The sequence below is a fragment of the Manis pentadactyla genome, chromosome 3, assembly GCF_030020395.1.
Source record: "Manis pentadactyla isolate mManPen7 chromosome 3, mManPen7.hap1, whole genome shotgun sequence".
In the NCBI taxonomy this organism is placed as follows: domain Eukaryota; kingdom Metazoa; phylum Chordata; class Mammalia; order Pholidota; family Manidae; genus Manis; species Manis pentadactyla.
Window position 1 is genome coordinate 167751655 of NC_080021.1, and position 22773 is coordinate 167774427.

Consider the following 22773-nt stretch of genomic DNA (forward strand, 5'->3'; position numbering starts at 1 on the left):
GTTCTAAAGTATTCATTATTAAATGATATGCCGTGAGAACAATGGACAGTTTATTTTATTAGGCCATGGCTTGGGGGAAGGAGGTCAGGGGGCTCCTCAAGACAGCCCACCATGTGTCACTAATCCTGAAAGATTTTCCTTCTGGTAATGAATTCCCTCACTGGGACTGGAGCAGAGGAAGAGCAAAATAAAACTAGCCTCCAGTCACCCTCTAGCCCTCAGGGAAAACTAAATCAAATATATATCGAGAGCCCACCCCTTTAAAAAAATCCCATCAGCATCTAATGGGCTTAATTCTCCCACAGGAAAAGTAATTTCTTAAAACTCTTGATTTCCCTTCTGCTCTGGTTCTCAGTTTAAAAGGGCAGGTAAAACGAAAACAAGATTTAATTTTTTGTTCCTTAAAAATTGAACTTTGATTTTAATCTGTAAGTCCAAATACATTTGATAATAACAAACCTCTGTTCAATCTTCTGAAAGTATCAAAAAAAATTTAAAGCACACTGCCATCCTTTGAAGTAGTGAGTCGTAGGTAAGTCATACACTATCACTAATGAAATGAAATCAGTGGGGAAGAGAAGCGGTGGGCAGAGAATGTGGGGGCACTCCCTCCAGCTGGGATGATGCCTCTGCAGGAGAAAGGCTCCTCAGTATTACACTCCCAAGCGGGGAGACATCCGCTATGCGGCTAGTTCACTAAATACCTTTGCCAAATATGAGACAGGCTCACTCTCCACTGTGGATCCGGAACGTCCCAGAAAAACTACCACCACCAACAAAAAGAAAAAGCTAAAACAGTTTATGTTAAGCCAAGTCTGCCTCCAGGAGAATCTGTGGTGTTCACTTGTTCTTACTATTTTGGCTGTTGTGAAAACCAGAAATGAGTTCAGCTTGCACCCCAGGTGGGAAGCTAGAGAAGGGGAACCTGTGTCAGCTGAAGCTTGTCACAGTAGGCAGAACAGTCGCTTTGCAGCCCAGGCCCATCTCAGGGTGCACTGCTTCACAGCTACACTGTAAAGTGTTAAAAATCCTCCCACCCACCCCAGAATATATATATATGTATATTAAAAAAAATCCCCTGTCCATCTCTCAGTACACAAAAGGACCTCATCACACTGCAAAAATAGCAGTACCCACTTTGGTCAATTAAAACAAACAAACAAAAAAAAGCATACATTATTTTTTTTAAATCTGTGTACTTACCTATAATAACCAATACAGCTAAAAGCACTACCTACATAGGCAAAACTTGGTATTGCATAATTCGTATAAATTTGAACCCCCTCCCCCCCAAATATTAATTGGAAGATGAAAAACATGAAAGGTTAATAGAAAAAACACCAAAATACTGAAAATATTGCTGGTCGATTACAATTTTTAAGCGGCAACTATACACAGCCATGATATGCTTTATAAATGTGAGATAAAGGTATACTGTCTAAAAAATCCATGATGTCACACATTTTTCTTCGTCTGGAGTACAAAATATTTTGTCATAAAAATGGTAAAGATTTAAAATGATAATAAATGCAGCAAAACAAGTGTAGTGATGTCACTTTTTTGTGTTTTTTTTTTGTTTTTTTCCTTTTTGTTTTTTAGATTTCAAGGCAAGGCACGTAATGTGGACATTATATCTTCGTGCAAATTAGGATTACTGGAAATAGTATTTTCAATTAAAATTTTAAGAGACATAGAGGCAAAATGTGTCTGCCCATGCACACTACAGATCTGTCAATACAAGAAGTTCGTAGAACAAGGCTAATGTCTGAAAGCACCATGCAAGTTTTCAGCACCCTGATGGCGTTTGTTTTCTCAAGAGTGCGTTTTTATGTCCTACACCCTGGCGTTCCCAGTTTGTAAACTGTAAGCTTTACCCTTGTGACATGGATTTGCCTGCCTCTTTGTCTCTGTAATGCAGATTTTATAGAACCTTTTGTACACCCTATGGGTTCTTGATGCAACCAGTAATTTTAAATAAATAAATTCTACCTCCTAGGAGGCTGCAGCTAAACCGACGTAAGTGCTGTGTTTTCATTAACTTTTTTTCTTCTCAAGCACATGATTTGTCTTGATTTAATGCCTTTTTAATGCCCTCAAAAACTGAGGGGAAAATAAATTCGTTTCAAAATTATTTTAAATTCTTTTTAATCCCCTCAATTTAGAGTCCAAGGGCTGAAGGACTTATAATCATGGTTCCCCTTTAGATATAAATTTATAAATTGCACTTGCCTCTGTTAAGTGTTTCTTTTGTGGGGAAAATATTATATTAATTTTTACTGTTGCATGCAGAGATAACACTTCACCTACATAGAGGCATTTCTTCCATAGAGCCTTTGTGTTCAAACTGTTTTTTTTTTCTTTTTTCTTTTTTACATTTTTTTTTCTTTTTTTCTTTTCTTTTTTAGATTTCAAACTGGGTTACACACTGGAAAAGGCTGGGTTAAGGGCCAGAATTTAATAAATCTGTACTGATAACTAAAGGCTACAGAGATTTTATATATCTTTTTTTAACTTTTAGAAATCAGAGTGCTTATAAAATGGTTGGCTCATGGCTCTGTCACCCAGCACCTCTGATGCCGCCTCCTAGCCTTCGTTGGTGAGATAACCAGGAATAGTGATTCCATGCGTAAACAACAAGAATACTAAACCAATAAAACTAGCTTATCATGCAAATATTAAGGCATCTAGAAAGTCAGTTAAAATATATTGTCATAGAGACAGAACATCTATTTCCCAGCGGACTTCATGTAACAAAGGCTACGTTGCGGGGCTGTGATCTACCGTCAGTGAAATATCATCGACCCTTTGATGTCATTACAGTTTCAACCTTAAGGGAATTAGTGATTGTAAGTGCTGCAATTGCTGGTCTATTATCTTCTTTCTTCAGGTTCTTTCCTTTCTCCCTTTTTTGTTTGTTTTGTTTTGTCCAGTCTTCCTCTTTTCCTTTTTTTTTTTTTTTAATTTCTTAAACTATTGTATTTCATTTTCCCTCAGTTGCTTGTTTCTGCTTGAAGGAAAGGTTCTCCGATTATGTTCAAACCATAATTTTGGACATTTGCCGGTAGGATGGGTGTCCTATTTGATACTTGGAAAGGAACCAGGCTAGCCCAGGTACCAGGACTGTTGACAGGAGAGGGGTGGGAGGCAGGGAAGAGAAAAAGAAAAAATACAATGTTAAAAACTACAATATTAGAAATCTAAATTCTACAGGCATCAAATGACTACTATAACTTTTTGCAATATTACAGTAAAACATGAGATCACTGTGCTAAATTATAAATATTATACATATATACACTACATCATCTTATTTCTTTCATGGAAGGTAAGACTAGTGAGAGGCAGGAAAACCTTGAATCGGGCTCCTATACAACTGTTGAACTCAAATTGACTGAAGATATTCTTCCTAACATATTGGACCTGCTTTGTGTAAATACAATATGATTTTTTTTGTCCAAAAAAGAAAAAAGTAAGTAAAAGGAAAGCAGCAAACTTAAAATGGTACCAATATAGTTTGCTGGTTATATGCTGATCTGTTTTTACTTTTAATGCACAAGCACATCAGTGATAAGATGGGTTTCAGTTTTTTACCTGACTATTGGTTGAATAAAACTGGAAGCTGTAATGAAATATATTCTTTTCCCTCACAATAAGAAAAACTACAATTTGCAGGAAGGCCAGTGCATGATAAGTAATTTGAAATGCTGACACTAGAAGCCTGGGCGTTCATTCCCTGAGCCTCCCCATCAGCAATGATAGCACCTCTGGTACTGGGGTGTTTGGGGGTGTTGGGCGAGTGCTGGAGGGAGTAGATGAGGTTCTTGTTCCTTTCCAACCAATGCTAATTTCACCTATGTTGGATTTGGAGATGTTTTAAAAAAAAGTTTGTAAAAGAGTTCTCTAATTGCTCCTGGCATCATCTCTCATTAAAAAGGTATCATAAGGACAAAAAGAACAGCAGATCTACATATCACAAAACAACCCCATACCACACGTTTGGGGATGTACCTAAGCATCTATATTGTTTGTTTCAACACTCAATTTGGAATGAATGCCAGCTAACTAACAGCTGCATAAATAATCATGAACCAAGAAACCATCAAACTGACAATTCCATACCCAGTGTTGTCATAGTCTGGCACAGAGACACAATTTCAATGCTTAAAAATTTAGTATCCTTTTCTTTACTTTTGGAACCACGGGGTAAGATGGATACTATTTGTGTAGCTTTCAATCTAGACAGCCTCATTTTTTCATATTTGGATTCCAAAGGTTTAAAAAAAAAGAAAAAAACTATGGAATATTAACCTGAAGGAACAATTTTGTCCAAAAGAGAAGGGGAAAAAGCTTGGACTAGAAAAAAAGACTTTGATATATAATTTTTTTTTACTCTGTGTGATACCTCCAAACAAAATGTGGCTTATTACTACGTGTCTAGGTACAGATTTCTGAGTTAATATTTGAACAGAAAAAATTCACAATGACCTTTTATGCTCAAGGTATTCTATCCTTAGACCATGAGCTTCATGATAGCAAGGTGCCTTTCTCTTTTTGCTCTACATCTAATATTGTACCTAGCACATGGTAGATGTTCAATAAATTTCTGGATAAGCAAACATCACTTTTAATGTTCCAAATCATACTCAACTATATATTTTTAAAAACCACTGCTCCTAATCACATATTTGCATGAATACATTATGATATGGACCCCTATAAAAAGAAAGCAGGCCCCTCTGCACTTGAAATTAGAAATATTTAGCATTAGCAAAAATTAACTATGCAGGAATAATCAAATAATAATTCAAATGAAGGATATTCAAACTAAAAAGATATGCCTTCATTATCTGATGAAAAATTAATTCTAAAATATAAGATCTGTTAATGAAATCTTTTCTAAGAGGCTTAATTGTTTTCATATGTTTCTTTCTTCCCACACGTCTTCAAAAATTATTTCTGTGCTTTGCACCATCAATTGGAAAGAAGAGTACATGATGAAATCATGAAATTTATTTTTCCTCCAGCTGTACATCCACTACACTTGCTTACACTGTGCTATTATTGCATTTATTACTTCTTATCATTATTATCTGTACCTATGGTTATCTTAGTGACTGAAAGGTAAGCTCTGTAAAGAAAATGATGTTGCCTTATCAATCCTTATAGAATCTGGCCATGGCAGATGCTAATTATTTCCTATCAAAACAAATTATGAAACAGATATACATTATTTTTTACCTGAACTAGCAAGCACGTATGAAAAACAAGAAGACTTGCTCAAATTGATAAACCTTAATAGTAAAAGACATGTCAACAGTAAGCAAACTGCTTTGCAAAAACAAGAGTCCAAAATTAAATGGGCTCTAGAAAGTCATTTGGAGATTACATACTTTAGGAAAATAAAGTATATCTTAATGATTGAAAAGAGACGTAACTCCTTAAATGGAGACATCTACCTACTAATGGCAGAAAAGACATAATTCAGCATCTATTTTGCAATAACTTTCTTACTCAGTTCTTTAGAAGAGACATGTATTATTTTTCTTTGGAAAATGCTTCATAGAAATAAATTGATGCTTGTGACTAAAAGGACTCTTGCTGCAGAATACCTAACAAATTCAACATAGATGTTTATTTAAACCTTTCAAATCTCCCATCCTACATTATGACCATGTCAAAGTTGCAATGTACAATATATTTGTCAATATTGTTTATGAACCTTTAGGGAGAAATAAATCTCAAACATTAACACTCTGCAGACCCTAAATATGAGTTTTACAAGTCTCTTATTGCCAATTTGTAGGGTAAGTTTAGCACAGACATTTTTTAGGGCTTTTTGGTAGTCCCATTGAAAAAAATCTGATTAAACTAATTCAAAGATTATGAACACCATAAAAAAGTTTGATCATACAAAATAACCTAGATCATTTAATTTTAGTTAAAGACAATGCTTAAAGTGCATAGTTTTTTGGGGTAAAAAGTTAACAGTGCTTCTTACATATCTCATTCTCTCTTTATAAATCAATGCCAATGATCACCAGTATGGATAAAATAAACACACATATTCATATATATCTACATATACAGACTAGGTATATGTAAAATGCTTAATAATTTTCATTCATAATGGAATGAGAATTATATGGATAACCATATAGTATCTGTGCCTCTGTCTAGTAAGAGATGTGAGAGCATAATTGAAAGATTTCAAAATACTCAAGGTCACAATAAGCCACTTCAGCAATATATACTCAAGCATGCATTTACTTTGTTTTCATTGCATTTTCCATTGTCAATCACTGTGCTTTTTTTTTAGGCAAACAGAATATGAGCATGACTAAAAGCTGAAATCACATCTTTAGAAAATATATACACAGACTATACCATTAAAAAAGAAAAGAATATAAGTACTTGGGTAAAAATCAGGCACACAAAAAAAATTACAAAAGATTTTGATGGTACATTTAACACAAAGAAGAATTCACCCTAGTGTCTTCTACTCTATGTATATAATATTTCATTATAAACAAAATAAATAAAATTTAAGTCAAAATTCTAACAAAGAAAATGTCTGACCATGAAAAATATTTTCACATTATTCTAACCAAACATATGGTGTGACTGCCCCCAAAAGAGAAGCAAACAAAGTATTTGGACCTTAAGATGCGTTAATGATAGGGGATGGTCCTGCTTCATTTTATACTGAGTACACTGCCTCTGGAGCACTGAGTCTCTTTCTGGCATCAGTTCTTAAGAAAATAAATGCTACGGAATTTCTCTGGTGAAGAACTCACCAAATGACCTCATTTGAGGAATAACTAAAGGGAGAAAGGGAAGACATGACATAGAGTTGGAAAGAAATGTAGACTTCTGTATGGTCCAGCCAGAAAGAGTTCACACACTTCCAGAAGATAGCCATGCTGAGGTCCTACTATGAACAAGGCACCATTCCAGGTGCTTTACACATGCTACATCTTTTCTCAATAAACTCTTGAAATTGACTTCATTATCCCCATTTCATAGATAAGAAAAATTGAGGCTTAAGCTTGCCCAAAGTTACCTGCATGGCCCTCAGATGTGAATCAGTTCTGTCTGATTCCCACGGCCATTTATAGCTATATTATACTTATTTCCTGGGAAGTCAGACATTGACCCATTTGAAAGAACTTTTGAACAGCGTTTTCTGAAAGCATGTATATTTGCTTCAGGAGATAGTGAATTTCCCATACCTACACAGCCAGATCATAACCCAGCTAATATTGCAACAGATTTGTGCATAGAGTATGTGATTGGTTTGGGTGATCAAACAACTTTGAAACTTGACATACCTATCTCCTCTGAAAACAAATCTAGTTGAAGCTGTAGTAGAGTGAATTTATGGTGAAGATTAAGGAGGAAGAAGATGCCCGCTTATTCCTTTTAAAAATGATACACTATATATTTCTTATCCTGGATAAATTGGATAAAATAGTTGGTCTTTGCATCTACGAGGAGTAAATTGACTCTATACCTTTCAATGAAAGAAAGAGAGAAAATTGCTCTGGACAAATCATTGATGGTTGTTCTTTTTTAAATTATGCATTCTGTGACTCTGCCTTCTAGGTCAAAAAGGATTTGGCCCTTAGGTTTTAACTCAGTAACCACACAAAAACCATAGGATGCCAAATAAACATATATAGTATCATATGTTGAATAAGGAACCAAACAAATAAGGTCAAAGGCTACACTTCAACTATTAGTCTTCAAATAAGAGCAATTTAAAGACTGGCAAAATTCATTTCTTACTAGCCTGTGTTTATCTGATAATGGGTTAATGGGTTGGGCAACCCGTTTACCAAACATTTTATAAAGAGCCAAAGTATCCAGTATACTAATGATTTTTAGGGGAATAATAATATCACCAATTCAGATTTTTACATACTAACTTAATCATAAGACTACCATATTTTCTTCAAAGATATTAAGTACTCTTTCAAGAAGCTTAAAAAAATTATAGAAATGAAGCACAAAGAATTGTATATATTCAGACTTACTTCAACTGTACCAGTAGACATGTTATAGATAATAATAAAAATAAACAATGGCCCAGAGAGCATGTACAATAAATTAAATAGATATCTTAATATAAAAGAAGGATTTGTCTTTAATTCCTATTCACCTGTTTCAAGTATTCGAGGAATAAGGCAGAAGTTTTTTACTTCCTTGACTAACACTCCTAATTTTATTGCCACCATATGAACACACAGGTATTAGTATTTCTCCCAAAATGCACAATAAACAGCTTTCCCTTGAAGAGCTAAAATCTACCTGGAGAAACCAATCAAGGGCAGCCTAATTAGATATTAAGTCAGAAAGCATGCCACCCTGTGTTGTAGAGCTGTGCATTGGGAATTGCTGCTTACTTTATTACAACACAAAAGCCACAGACTGCATCTTATGAAAAAATGCTCTCTCAGGCTACTGGAAGAATAGAATATATTATTATATGCCAAGAATATACTTAAGAATTTATTGTATTAGAACAGAGAAAATGATAATATAGTAGTTGCTAGCACTCATATAGTGTGTGTTGTCAGGCACTGTTCCATGTGCTAGACCTACTTTACAGCTTACAATTCTCATACTAAATCTATGAGTAGAGTTAACTGAATTATTATTCTAATTTTACAGATGAGAAACCAAAGGTTAGAAGCTAAGTGTCTTGTCCAACTCATGTTGCTATGAAGTTATGGAAGCCAGAATGTGAACTCCAGCAGTATGGTGATGGGATCTGTATTCTTACCCATTACACTTTGCCTTCTTCCTCTTTTGTGAAACACACTTTGCTTTTATCACCAGACAAGAATTTAAATTATCCCTGAATTGTATAAGAGATTTTATGAATTAAGGTGCGTATCAGTTAGAAACACTGAAATTCCCCAGAAGTCTAAGTCTTCAGTCCAAATTTCAACACAAAGAACTGTTTTCTTTATCCAATTCCTGATTCTTTCCAGCTGAGCACAATACTTGCCATTGTTTATGTACATACAGATGTATGTCAACAATTGGCTTGTTGAGCTCCACTTCAGATGAGGCTAAACCAGAAAGGGGAAATACACAGAATGCTTTACACAGATCTTGGGTTTCTTCGATTTATTTCCTCCATTTTTAAGGATCATTACTGCCATCTGAATGATCCTATTTGCATGCAAGATGATTTCTAATGATTATTACTATTTGTAATAATCTGTATTGGAAAGCTCCCTGGCCAGCTCTTACCTGAACTGCAAAGTACTCTTGTGGGCTCTCTGGGAAACACCAAATATCATAAACTGCAGGTGGCTCATGGAATTATTCTAACTGCAAGCAATAGTACTTCACAGTAATGAAAGAGGAACGTATTTGTTTCTTAACTAAGTAGGTAAATAGCCTTCTTTATTGCTACTCCTTGGGGACCAACGATTTTAGAAATAACATATCAAAATGGGAGGCCATCAAAGCTCATTAATTTATATTCAGTTCTTTCAGATGTCTCTTTTTATTGGGTCATGCTGGATTGAAGGTTAACTTTACCATGTGTGAGGATGAGCACTTTCTAAGTAAAATCATGGCACAGTCTGGTGAAATATTTTATCTAATGAAAAGTGCTGGGCAAGAAGAGCCCTTAATGTATGGGACCACTGCAGCTAAATATTAAGAGTGCTCATTATGATTACTTTACTTTTGGTAAAGAGCTCTTACAAAATCCTAAAAGACTCTTCAATAGGGCAATCTATATACTTAAAAGTAATAAAAACTTATTCCCTTATGTTTACACATAAGAAAAGTACTCTTCCCCTAACTAGGCCAAATTAAGTAGATTTTTTTAAGAATCACATTTGATATTTTTCATGTTTTAGAACTGAAAAGGAAAGATAAGAGAATTATTATGAAATGACTAATTGTAAATAAAACGGTACACACACGTTATATATACATAACAACTTAGCTGTGGGAGGTTTCAGCCAATTAAAAAATACAGAATGATCAGACTCTGTGTAGTTACTCCATTTCCTCCCACAGACTGTACCTCAGCAGAGAGCTCTACATGTGGATTCCCGTCCTCTTCCCTAGTCTGTATTCCTCTCTATCCCTGGGTTCCTTTACAATGCTATTGTTACAAGTGCTACTGTTGCCCCTATTAGCATATGTGAGTCTTCAAGAGCACACAAAATTCTCTACAAAAATAGTGCTATCAAATAGTGCTTTTTACTAGAGAGAATCACCTAAGGCATACTAAATTAAACAGAATTTAAAGTTTTATACAAAAGCAAAAAGCAATTCTTTCCCAAATGATTTTCATTTAAAGAAAAAATCAGTGTCGTTTGTACAATTTCACCTCTAAATGACAAAATTTGTATGTATGAGAACTCTGAAACATACAATCACAAATGATTAAGGAAGTGAATACGTTTTTACATTATGCCTGCTACTCCGCTCACATGTGCAAATAAACTTCCTTCACATGAACAAAAGGAAAGAATGATTGCAACTTTCTACAATCTCTGAATATTCAAAATTCGGGTTCTTCCATTTCTGGAACTTAAATAGCCTTTTCTCTTTTCTTTCGTCACTTGTTATTATGTTTCCTATTATGGTTACTCACTCATATGCTTTGTGATTGAGTAAATATGACTACAAATTCAGTATACACCTAAACAGCATTAGCAAACATGAGAACTGTTAAGGTACGTTAATAAACGACGTGTTGGCTGCTGATGGAGCTGAATTCTTCTGGACATAATACAAAGTAAATATGGCACTTTACATAAAACATCTTCAAATAAAGTCAGTGTTTAATATACCTCTCTCATCACAAAGGGTTAATCAGCAAGGTTAACATTTGGGAATTTTCTGAATCATGCTCCTCCCTCTCCTGTAGAGCAGCCAAAAATCATCTGACAGGAAACATAAGATTAAGTTTGTCCTACCTAAGTGAACAAAGAGTGCTCTGAACAGGCCACCGGTGTACTGCAGAGCGGGAACTTTTCTAATCCTGCTGGAATCGGCAGTGCTGCTCAGAAAATATCACGGAAAAAGTTGTTTTCTTCCCTCTAATGTCTTGTCTCTGGGTCATGTCATTTTGGTCACACTGCAGACCCTGCTGCTTCTCCCATAAAGGTTAACTTAAAGCTCCAAACATAATCATGTGGAAAATGGACATTATTGATTCCTATGGTCCATTGTTCCCCTATCCTAAGTCCCTGAAGTTCAAGTTCAATCTGGAATTACATCATGTCTGGTTTCTCCTGGTTACCAGACGGCTTGAGACGTGACCACAGCTACAGAAAAAACAAACAGCCTTCTTCACGCTTCGGCTCCCCTATCGATTCAAACGTAAACTTTTTTCTTTCTCTCAAGTATGCTTCAAGTATGGAGCATGGTTAATTTAGAGATTAAGTTCCAAATTAGATTATCTAATGGCATCTTAATGGATTGCTGACCCATTTCCTGTGGGATGGCAGCATGCAAGTCTGGCTGGAATACAATTAATTTCTTAGGAAGTGTTCTGAAGAGTTTCCTAGATAAAAAGGAAACGTTGTGTTGTGCAAATGTTTCTTTATAAATGGAGAAAGTTAGGCAAAACTACAACAAATCCCCAGCCAGATCACAGATATTGCATGTGTGTGAACACCATATCAAGATCATTTTTAAGAATGGCAATATTTTTATTTTTTTATCTCATGACAGGTGCCGATCATGTTGAGAAGAATGGAGTAATTCATTTAAAAAGAATATTTAAATCCAAAGAGCAACATTAGTTAGCAGCACCATTACCAAACAATGGTCATGTGCAATTTTGGATTTTGCAGTTTTCCTCCCTGAACCAATGATTCTTCCATTCATCTACCTTATCAGCATTTCTATCATAGTCCCAGAGTGGTGCTAGGGGCCCAGAATGGTGTGTAAAAAGTTGAACATTTTGAACACACTCTAGAGCTGACAGCTGAAAAGGAAATTCAGCACTCTGAGAATAAAGCCCCCCCCAGGAACTCCAGGAACAACCCAGCTGTTGAACCGTAGTTATGTGTCAAGATAACAAACTGAAAGCAGGAAATGCTAACCTAGTAAATTCGTAGAGATGGTCTAAGTGTAACGTTGAAATAAAAGTTAACTCTTAATATTGCCTAAGGACCAGACACATACTGTCCACATAGTCATACAGGCACCATATGTGTGTGCACGTACACACACACACATGCACATACATATATGTACACACATGCATGTACACATATCTGTATGCACACATATGGACACATACACCATATATGTATATAGACACATCTTTGTGCATACACACATGAGGTTTGCAACCCAATATTAAAGATTATTTTTGTTTAAATATTCCTTCTTAAATTGTGGAGGACATATTTTACAAAGACAATTTTATGGACAAAGCAAGAATAATGGTAACCAGTTGAGGATTGTGCTATGCAAACAGGATTATATGTATGAAATGAGGGCTCTTACTCCTTCCTTTTTGCCCTCCCTCTCCTGACCAACCAGATCCAAATAATCTTTACTGGCTGCTAAATTTCTCCTGGGAAATCAAGCAACTCTCTAGAATTGCAGTAATAAACGACAATTTCTTACAAAAACATGTGTAAAGTAACTACAGAATGAAGTATTCAACTCATAGAAAGGAACTGCTAACACATGTAACATGGAAAATAGCTGATAAAAGTCTCTTTGGTGCCATTCAATTATGGCATCAACAGAAACACAAAAATCCTTCCAATTACTTCAGTAAAATCTTCATTTATTCATTATTTCAGAGGCTGAGCAAATGGTTCGTGTAAACATATCCTTCAGTAACACGCGCATGTTTATTTTAGCCATCTGAAGGCTTCTTCTATGTTTATATAAGCCATCAGACACATACAGCCACTCACTTGTGGCTTTGCCTTTTCTTGAAAGGGGTGAAGGGAGAGAAGAAGGAATCAAACAATAAATCCAGTTTCTCTTTTGCACAAAGCATTCCCTCCAGTGTTTCAAAATAACTTATGTTTATATTATTCTTGGATTGTTCTCCAGGTTTCTTTTCATTCAATTATATTGCTCGTTCATATTTGATAGCACAAGCTATGTTCTGGCTATAGCTTCCAAAACGAAAGCCAGTTAGGGAGTTAACTGCTGTATTTGTTTATATCCACATAACTCACATATGCAACAGTGTAATTTGTCCACATTGGAGGACAAAGCACAGACACAACAGTACCCTCATGAGCAGCATAAGCAACTCATCACCCACTACCCTCCAAGAGCTGAGCCCCTCCTGACTCATGCAGAAGTGGGCCCTTCACCAAAGCTTTCACTCTGGGTTAAGTACAGTACCCAAGGGACGTCTGGATGAGAGAGAAAAATTCACCTTTTCAAGGTGCAAGCAACCACCCCCCCACAACACACACATGGCTCACACAATTCTAAAGTCAAAACAGCAAAACACCTTCAGGGTTGCAACCTAATAAGTCTGTGAACACTTCCCAAAAGAGTCAGCTTTGGTTTCCAAGGGAATGTTTAGCCGTTGGGGCTGGGGTGGAGGTGTGGGGATTTGGGGGGAGTGAGTGGGTAGGGGGGTGGGGACCCAGCGAGGGAGGAGCTGGGGGAAATCTTCCAGATTTGCTTATCCTTGCACAGCTCCCTCAGCGCTGCCCTTTCCAATCCCGAAAAAGGAACTGTGTTTGACACTGAAGCACCTCCACGGAAGGCTGGGTGTACAGCAGAAAAGGGGGCGACTGTGGACGAGTGATTGTGCGAGGAAAGGAATGGCAACAAACAATCAAAACCAAGTAAAACAGAGCAAAGCTAAAACACAAAGCAAAACCAAAACACCTCCTGTGTTCTGTCCTTTGCTACTAAAGCGTCTCCAGGGATTTGCCTTTTGTCAAAAACAAAAAGCAACAACCACAACGAAAATAACCTGGTGGTTCCTTTCTTCCATTAGGACAAAGGCAAGTTACTTAATGCTCTGATTGAATACATGTACACTTCTCAGATATTTTCAGTTTCTTCAGATAATTTTAAAGTTGTAGCAGTGCCCTGAAGACTTCAGATGTCTGGTAACCTGCCTTAAAAGTAAGAGTGCTACATGTATGATTTCCTTTTACAATATCCTTTTTAGAAAAAAAAAGAAATATCAAGTGTCATAAATAACCACACTGCACAAACGATAAACCATGAATAAATCATGAAGGTGCTGTGCCACAGTCACAGCCTATTTGTATCATCAAATACAGACTCTGCTTGTGCCTGTTTTCAAAAACTGTAACAAGGCAATGCAAATTTACTGTCTTATTTGAGCATATTTACTCTGAACTGTATAATACTTAAAATCTAAGAACTGGGAGTGTCTGTGTCACTTGCACAGCATACGGGACAGCCCACCACAGACTGAATAAATACCTGTTAATGCAGGAACATAATGCCTGCTCTTATCAATTACGTACCTTCTGAGTCATGATAAAAAGGAAAGAAACAAACCAAAAGCCACTTTTCATAGCACTAAGGTTGTTCTGTCTGTCATTATCTATTAATCAAAAATTTTTACTATTCTTGAGAAGGGGGAAAAAAGAAAGGAATCTTAGCTAAGTAAATTCTGAGTTCTTTGGGACTTTTTTTGACTTGCAATTACCACGCCAATTTCTCACTACGAAGGACACCTGGAACATGAACAGTGCTCTCCTAAGACCTAAGTTCAGTCATCCTATCAGTTCACTCCAGTACCTGTGTTCTGCGGTGATTCATTGTCCACTCACCTTTTCTTTGGGGGAGGTGTCAACTTTTGATTAAAAAATTACTAGAAACTAGGTGTGGCTATACTTTAAATCTCCAATAATTTATGTATTTATTTGGCTTTAACCTACATTAGAAATGCTATCGTATTTTAGATAAGCAAATGTCATTCAGTAATTCACAGATTTGGAAGTTTACACAGCTATAGCCACATTTAAAAACACAAGTACACATCATCTCATTTGCAGTTCTTATAAACATGGTAAAGGTCTATGTGCAGACATGGGCCATTTTGCTAACTGATTGAGTATCGTATATGAGGAAGCTATTTAATAAAATTAAATCCAAACATGGTGTTATCAAATTCAAGTAATTTAATTCAAAAATATTTATTAAGACTATTTAAAAGACATTTACATTGAATTTAATTAAGGGTATTATTAAGACTGTTTAAAAATGATTCTTTCACTGAACTTAATCTTCTTTTTGAGATGTATCTATTATCTCTTTTCCAAATGGAGGAATTATATAAAAAATGGAAAAGAATCAAAATATGTAAAAATGTATACATCTTAAAGCAGACATTCTACCAATCTTTAAAAAGATGAAAAATCATATTGTGTTCATTTTGGGTAGTGATTTAATAAAAACTCATCAAGGTTTAAAAATAGAATACAACTAATTTTCTTAGTTTTTGCCTGAGTATAGTTGGACATTTTACTCATTTAATTCTTCTAAACTCTCCTCTTGAGCAGTTTCTATCAAGCAGTATGGAGAAAGTCAGTCCACTGGCCACTGATAACCTGAGCATGTACTATCAACACAGGCATTTTCAGCAGTTGATTACAATCATAGCAGGATTGGAAAATTATGTTTGGCTTAATTTTGGTGAACTCTTTATGGGATTGCCTCCCTCTCTTCCATAAATTTGTTCTCTTATGTATGATTATACCATGAATTTTAATTATTTGACTCATCAATTTGACACAATTTTCTCTTTATTAAAATAATACATACGAAGCTGACTTAGCATGACTTCCTTCCTAAAACCAACACATGAGACATTATCGAAACTAGTTTTGAAAATGAAGTTTTAGAATCATTTTCTCAACCAACTGAATAAAGTCCCTTCTCAATAATTCACATCAATGTACAAACAGAAGTTCAAACTTTATTTAAACCAAATTCCTTCTCCAGCTATTGATTCCAACACTCTTCCTACTCCAAAATTTAGGAGTGCTACTGTTAGTAGATAAATTGACTAATTTGAAATTTTTCTTCTAGCTTTTCCTCTCTGACAGGGGAATAAATGAATAGTAAAATGGCTTAAAGTTAGTAGTAGAGGAAATAGCTGAAATGAGAAGAATTTATAATGTGAAAACCCAATGCTTTAATCCTCACATAGCTAAAAAAATCCTCCCTAAAACTGTGATTTCATTTTTCAGGTCCTAAAATCTAAGTGTCAAGTCTCTCCCTTCCCCCACACCACCCAAAAAATATTATAAAGGGTTTAAAACACTCGACAGTACTTAGAAATTCCAATGATCAGTGAGCATATGCTATAGTTCCAAATTAATAGAAAGCTGCATTTACAAAAGAAATAAAGGAGGAGGGTAGGGAAAGAGGGATGGTATAGCCAAAACAACTAAATTTTTAACATATATTTTCTGCAAAGCTAGTTAAAAACAAACACTATAGCTCATGTAATTTTTAGGTGTAAGTGTAGGGTTGGAAATAATTAAAATGTTACCTTTGCCAAGTAATTCCCAATGTTTCCTCACTGGTACTGGGGTATAAATGCCTGCCGTTTTGATTCATGGTCCAGTCACAAATCCTCAGCTGTCAATTGAAACCTAGCAGTCAGATATGGATCGAGCAGTACTACAGTTTTTAGTATTTAAATGAACACATGCAAACTAGTACTGTACACGGCATTAACCTTACTTTCCCAAGAGGCAACTTAAAGAAAAAAAAAAAAGCAAAAGAAAACCTTACTCTGAAAAGCAAAATTCCTAGATTCTTTTTTAGAAAAAGCTATTGTAATATGCTTCTCTATTAAATAAAGCATACAAGAGAATTGAGTGCTTAGAACATAACAATTAGCCATTATTAGAGTACAAACTGAGCTGAAATAAAAGCAAACGTTAATGTTCAATAGAGAGATATATTTTAGAAAGAAAATTTAAAAGCTCTTTTTATGCATCATACCAAATAATCTGTACTGAGTAAAATAATAACTTTAAGCATGCAGTTTGCAAAACATAGGAGACATGCAGTTTAGAGGAGAAAGGCCCCACCTTATAAACATTCTAACTTGTGTTTATAGATATCAAGGTAGTCAGTTTTAAATCTTTTCTAATTTGATTTTAGTCAAAGTGGCATTTTTTAGAAAGTTGATAAGAATTTCTACTCTTATTTTAAACTTGGAGTAATGGCATTTAAAATACTTTACCACATCTGAATAGAGAGAAGAACGTTCTGAATATAAGCTGAAACAAATTCTTCCCAGATCTCCAAATCATCAGCTCTGCCCTTCAGAGACTGTTCGAGTAACCCTATCCAGCTCTGTTTGGTTAACAGCTGCCCTACAGTGCTAGCAGATTTATTGAAAAGATATATTGCTTATTTTTATGCTTAAGAAAGTAAACTTATCTGGCTTTGGGGAAAAAAAGAATACTAGAAAATCATGGTTTTTAATCTTTAGATAGCCATGCTGTAAATTAACGGCATCTTGCATTGAAAAGATGACTTATTCACAGCCATCCCCCAAGCCTTGTTTGCTGCTTTTCAGTATTTCTAGATGATGATTGGAGCCAAAGTGCCTTTAAACTTATGATAAATTATTTTAATCTTTTCTTATAATGTTATGGCTTAAAAAATTGGCTGTTAAGAATCTTTACTTTTCCTGTTAGAGTCTCAAGTTTCTACACACATTAAGTAACAGTGATTCTGGAGTTGTAGAATAATCATTATTGCTCATTTTCCTATAGATCTACAGAGGCTCCAAAAGTACCTCCTAAAATTTCCAAAACATGTGCTGTCGTTTTATTGGTATCTCAAGTAAAAGCAATTTTGAAAAGAGCTAAAAAATTTCCCTTAATGTAGGTAGATAAATAAATTGACTGATAGTTATATAGATTCTATATATGTCATAAAGAAGTCATAAATCAGTAAAGAAATTAAATTAGAATTTAAAAAATTCTTAAAATTGATCATCATGCTTGCATAATGGAGAAAATGTATACTTGATTAGCTCTAAATAACACAGATAACAAATTTATGACAAGACTTAAAAAAAGTTCTCAAAAAAATGTAATAGGGTGATCTGAAATTTTTTTTTTTGCAGTAAAAGTAAGTTATTTGTCTACCTCAAAATAAACTTTTTAAAAACAATCTGAAAACAGTTTAAGAAACTTGACTTTGTATAAAGATTACCTTAGGGACATACTTTAGGCAACAAAAACCCTAGTTTTGTGTCATTTAAACATTCTCAAGAAGGGAAGAATATATTTAGGCATAACTCATGATAATTCTGCTAATTATTAACTTCAGGTTAGTTTCTGTGGGGCTAGCTGGTTAGACTGGAGAAGTTTTCAGAGAGTAAAGATACTTTCACAAAGCCAGCTGAACCTAACTCTCACTAACTAACTGAATCACTTGTCCCAAGGACAATTTCAGAAACACTATCTCCTTGGAAAGATGAATATGTAAACAGGTTAGTTTTTTGTTGTTAATGTTGCTGTTTTTTGCTTATTTGTTTAACAGCCCCCAAAATGTCAAGTGGGCTGTCTTTGGCCACATGTGGAACATTTAGATCAACATATTTTTGGACTTTCCTTTCCAAGGGGAGTCTCAATAACACTAAAAATTTTTCCAAGTAGTGTTCCCCCCAAAATAAGAAATTAGTTTTTTCACCAAATAGTAATCAAACATAAAATACAAGGTGCAGATTAGTTTAGAAATTTAGTCTGTTAAAGTTGTGTGTTGGTATATGGAGGTGGGTAGCAATTCTTGTTTTTGTAACAATATATACTCTTGGACACATCTGACACTATGCATGTTCTTACAGAAATGCACACTCAAAATAAATAATTTTAATAGTTTAATTTATATGCACCTACTAATATGAAATTAGATTGTCTAGAAAATTAAGGTAAATTTTATATTAAAACATTTTTATCTGCAATTCCAAAAGCAAGCAAAAGGTGACATGAGGAAGTAAGATTCTCATCCAAAAAAGCAATGAATAAAGGAGTAGGGTTGAAATAGGCCAAACAACTAAGAACTGAATATAAGGTTCTCACTGTGTATGCTCTTAGGGTGGGGTTCCATAAAGTCTCTGGAATGAGAACCTTGTTTCTTGCCCAATGAGAATGAGATTATTTCAGAAAAATAAGGATGGGGGTCATCTCATTTTCCTCAAAAATCTGCAGAAGGGGAAACACCTACTATTTGGATCATTATTCTTGCCTACACTACACTCAAATATTCATGCAGGTAGTTGACAGGCATAAAGAATCAATATTGCTTGTGATTTCAGAATAAGAGTTTGTGTATTCAAATAGGGACCCTCCATTGTTATTAACAGAGGCTTTTGTTCAATGCTCTGCAATTAGCTTTCGGAACAAAAGAAAGAAGGTAAGTAAAATGTTCTACTTTGTTAGGCTCAGCAAACAGGCTGATGTACAAACAGTCCAGCATGGTGACAACAGTTCTCAGTTGAACCAATAAACCATTAAACTGTAAACAGAATAATCAACACTGGCAAATTTACCTTTTTACTTTTTAAAAAAAGTTTACAGTGACCCTCAAGGGAGTATCGTGAAAGGTGTGTTTTCTGTTCTCTTAGGTTTCTTCAATTCTCCAGATAGTCTTAAGGAAACAGCTTTTAGAAGGTGGAGGTGCATTTAGAGGGGATTGTTTAAAAAGAATAACATTTCAATATTCATTCATATTTTCCTCTTAACTCCTGGTTAGTAGAGTTTTATTTTACTACTATTATTTATTATGTGTCATGGAGCAAATAAAAAGGCCTCTGAATGAATAGAATGTAGCCTTACTGAACAAGCAAAATGGTCAGAATAAAATTATGTTATATACGGGACATATAACACAAATTTTAAAGAAAGATATTCAAGATCATCCTGGTACCTTAAAGTTACTTCTAATGTCAATTTCTGAAACCCGTGCTTCTTGATACATAATTTAAGTAGCACAGAATTCAGTTAAATGGGTATGCATAGTCCATGAACTAAATACACCTTACTGGCCGTAAGTGATAAGCATTAGAAAATGAAAGGGTTTTTTTTTCAGATGGAAGATAATCTAACTTGTAAAATTTAAGGTTTCAAGGGAACTTAGAGATTGTATAGGTCAACCTGTTCATTTTCCTTTCCAAGATAAGAATACAGGACAGCAAGGTTTAAGGACTTGTCCCAGGTCAGACATGCCTTATTTGTGTCAACACTAAAATTAAACCTTCTGACTCCTGATGCCTGATTCTCACCCAGGACAGCAGCTGGCCTGGCACTGTTCTCTTCCTACTCTATCCATTAGGTGCAGGCCAAGAATAGTTAAGGCTAAAATATCTGTAATTCTAACCTTCAGAATTTCCTCTTCTTTCCTGATTCAATGTAGGTTTTTTAAAGTTAATATTTTCAGAAAAGAAGACAATCTTTCCCTTGTGATTTTGACTGAAATTAAGGTTACAGTAAACATAATTTCATTTTACATTAATTAGAATAGTTTATCTGGCTATTAGCCTTTGGTAACCCAAAAAAGTGAATCAATTAATGAATGATAAAAGACACACCATGGAAGGTCTTTTTCTTTTATGAGAACTAGCCCAAAAGCTAAACATTTGCATAGCCGTTATTTTGACTGAAACTTCCTTTAAATGTGTTTCCTTTCCAGCTAGCATATGTGAAAAGTGACCTCTTATCCATTTACATACCTACCCAGAAGTCATGTGATAGGGTTTTACGTCAAGCTGTCAATTATGATAACAGACACAATAAGAACAGCCCAAGTGTTGATAGCCTGCTTCCTGACTTTATTGAAAAGTTTGTTGATAGTCCACTTGTGTCCTTTCAATTGCTTGCCTCTAATAAAAGACTACCTTTCCAGCAGTTTTAATGTACCTAGCTTCACCTTTGCCATCTGCCAGGATAAATATGATAAAGGAATTTCCATTAACATCTTAGTTAAAAAAAAAAATCCTACAGAGGCAATTTCTTAAAAAGGCCATGTAGTATAACAGACGTTTTCAGTGTAATGAAAAGTACTTTGAAACTCTAGTTTCAAAATTATACCAAGAAAAAGGTTGAAAACATTTTGATATAAAGTAGTCCATAATTGAGAGTGAAATAGTAGCACCATAGGCATGCAAGAGATGTAACATGCTGAAGCTCAAGCACCTGTGAAATCCATGCAGTTGTGATAATGTGAGGACCTGAGGTGATCAGCCCATTCGTTCATTAGCCCTAAATTAGTACACAGAGTCAGGAGATTATAATTTTGAGATTATGAAAATAAGCCTTATATTTTACAAACTGGAGCTTACTTGACTTTGTTGCCTCACTTGCGGAAGGCAAAGTGACCTCCCATTTGTTCTATCTGGTATCTCAAATCTATGTCTAAGGTTACTAGGCACTTCAAGAGCTGGCTCAAATAGTGATCTCTTATTTCCAAACAAGAAGGTTTTAGCTACAGGCTTTTATTTCCAACCTGCAATAACTTTTTTTATATGTTTTATTGATGTAAAATAGTAAGAATTTATATTTTTATTATGACCTTACATTCAAATATAAAGGTGATAATCAAGTTAACCGGACCCTCTTATATTACTAAACTTTCTATGAGAGCAAAGAAAGGAGGGCTTGCAATTTAGCAACTTCATTATGAGTTTGACCAGATAAGGACTGGGTACTAATTCAAATAGATTGTCTCATATTTGCCATTTATACCAAAATTGCTCGACTGGATTATGAAATAATTTCTGTGTTTTCTAAGGAACACCCAACACTCTGCTACACAGTCCTGTTTTCTCTGAGAGACAAAACTTGAGAACTGCAGTTCTTCACTGTCTATCCTAACAGATGTCTGCAGTGTGGTTCATGAAGTATGAAGAAAGGAAACACTGCCTTTTACTAAATTTCAATGAAATTATGTAGAGAGGAGGTCCTCGACACTTCTGAAGAATCTCCAAATCATAAAAATAAAATTCTCAGCAGAGACTACAGAGTTCAGTTTGCCAAAAGCAGGACCTCGAGTTCTTCAAGCCACCACACCATCTTAGAACAGAAAGTTAAAGAATGAAGCTCCAGCTGAAGCTCTGGTTTTAAGATTTCCCCATGCCAGTAGTGATGCATTAATAAGGCCGATCACCCCAAAGACAGTCTAGTCCCAGACCCTGAATGACACAAAAGATTGCGTTAAGAGATAAAGGAAAATTTTAAAATCCAAATCAGTTGGCATGAGCTGATTATTGTGACTAATTAGAAAGGATTGTCTTTAATGGCAATTACCACTGATTTACATGAATCTTTCTGAAGTATTCTTCATGATTATGGATTTTGTTTTTTAGATTCAAAAGATATTATATTTACATTTATAGGTGAAATTCTTATGTCAGAAAACACTGGTATTTCAAGACAGTTAACCACCAGTATTGATCAATAATAGCTATTATGAAAAGGAGTGCAAAGAAGTATAATTACTAATAATAACTGTGTGTGCACCAAGTTAATAGGTATAAAAGCACATACTTTTAGTATTCCTCTTTTCCAATAGGAATGTATTACTTTTACAAGTGAAGTACAGGGTTAATTTTATTATTTTCCATCTCAGTTTAACAATGCCAGTGTCCTTGTGTATTGGAAATGACTGTATTTCAGCTTCATTGTCATTTTGTGGAAAGATTATTTATAAGATAGTCAAAATAATTAAAAAATGTAAAAGTTATTGTTGACTCTAATTTATGGAGGCTATATTAAACCTCTTTTCTAAAAAAAGAAGTAG

At 34.9% G+C, this 22773-nt stretch overlaps 1 protein-coding gene across 10 annotated transcripts in view; it reads right to left on the reverse strand.

Moving 5' to 3' along the window:
* Nucleotides 1–22773, reverse strand: part of NFIB (nuclear factor I B) — a 428132-nt gene that overhangs the window by 3355 nt on the left and 402004 nt on the right. For 6 of the 10 annotated variants that reach the window (XM_057498689.1, XM_057498688.1, XM_057498692.1 and 3 more), the window contains exons 11-12: nt 16505–16593; nt 1–3120 (exon numbers count right to left, since the gene is read on the reverse strand). The exon at nt 1–3120 is cut by the window's left edge and continues 3355 nt beyond it. In XM_057498689.1, the coding sequence (XP_057354672.1) occupies nt 2991–3120; nt 16505–16593 (219 nt within the window). In that variant the 3' untranslated portion in view covers nt 1–2990. The remainder of the gene's footprint in view (nt 3121–16504; nt 16594–22773) is intronic. The other 4 variants (XM_057498695.1, XM_057498693.1, XM_057498691.1 and 1 more) reach the window with 1 other exon arrangement.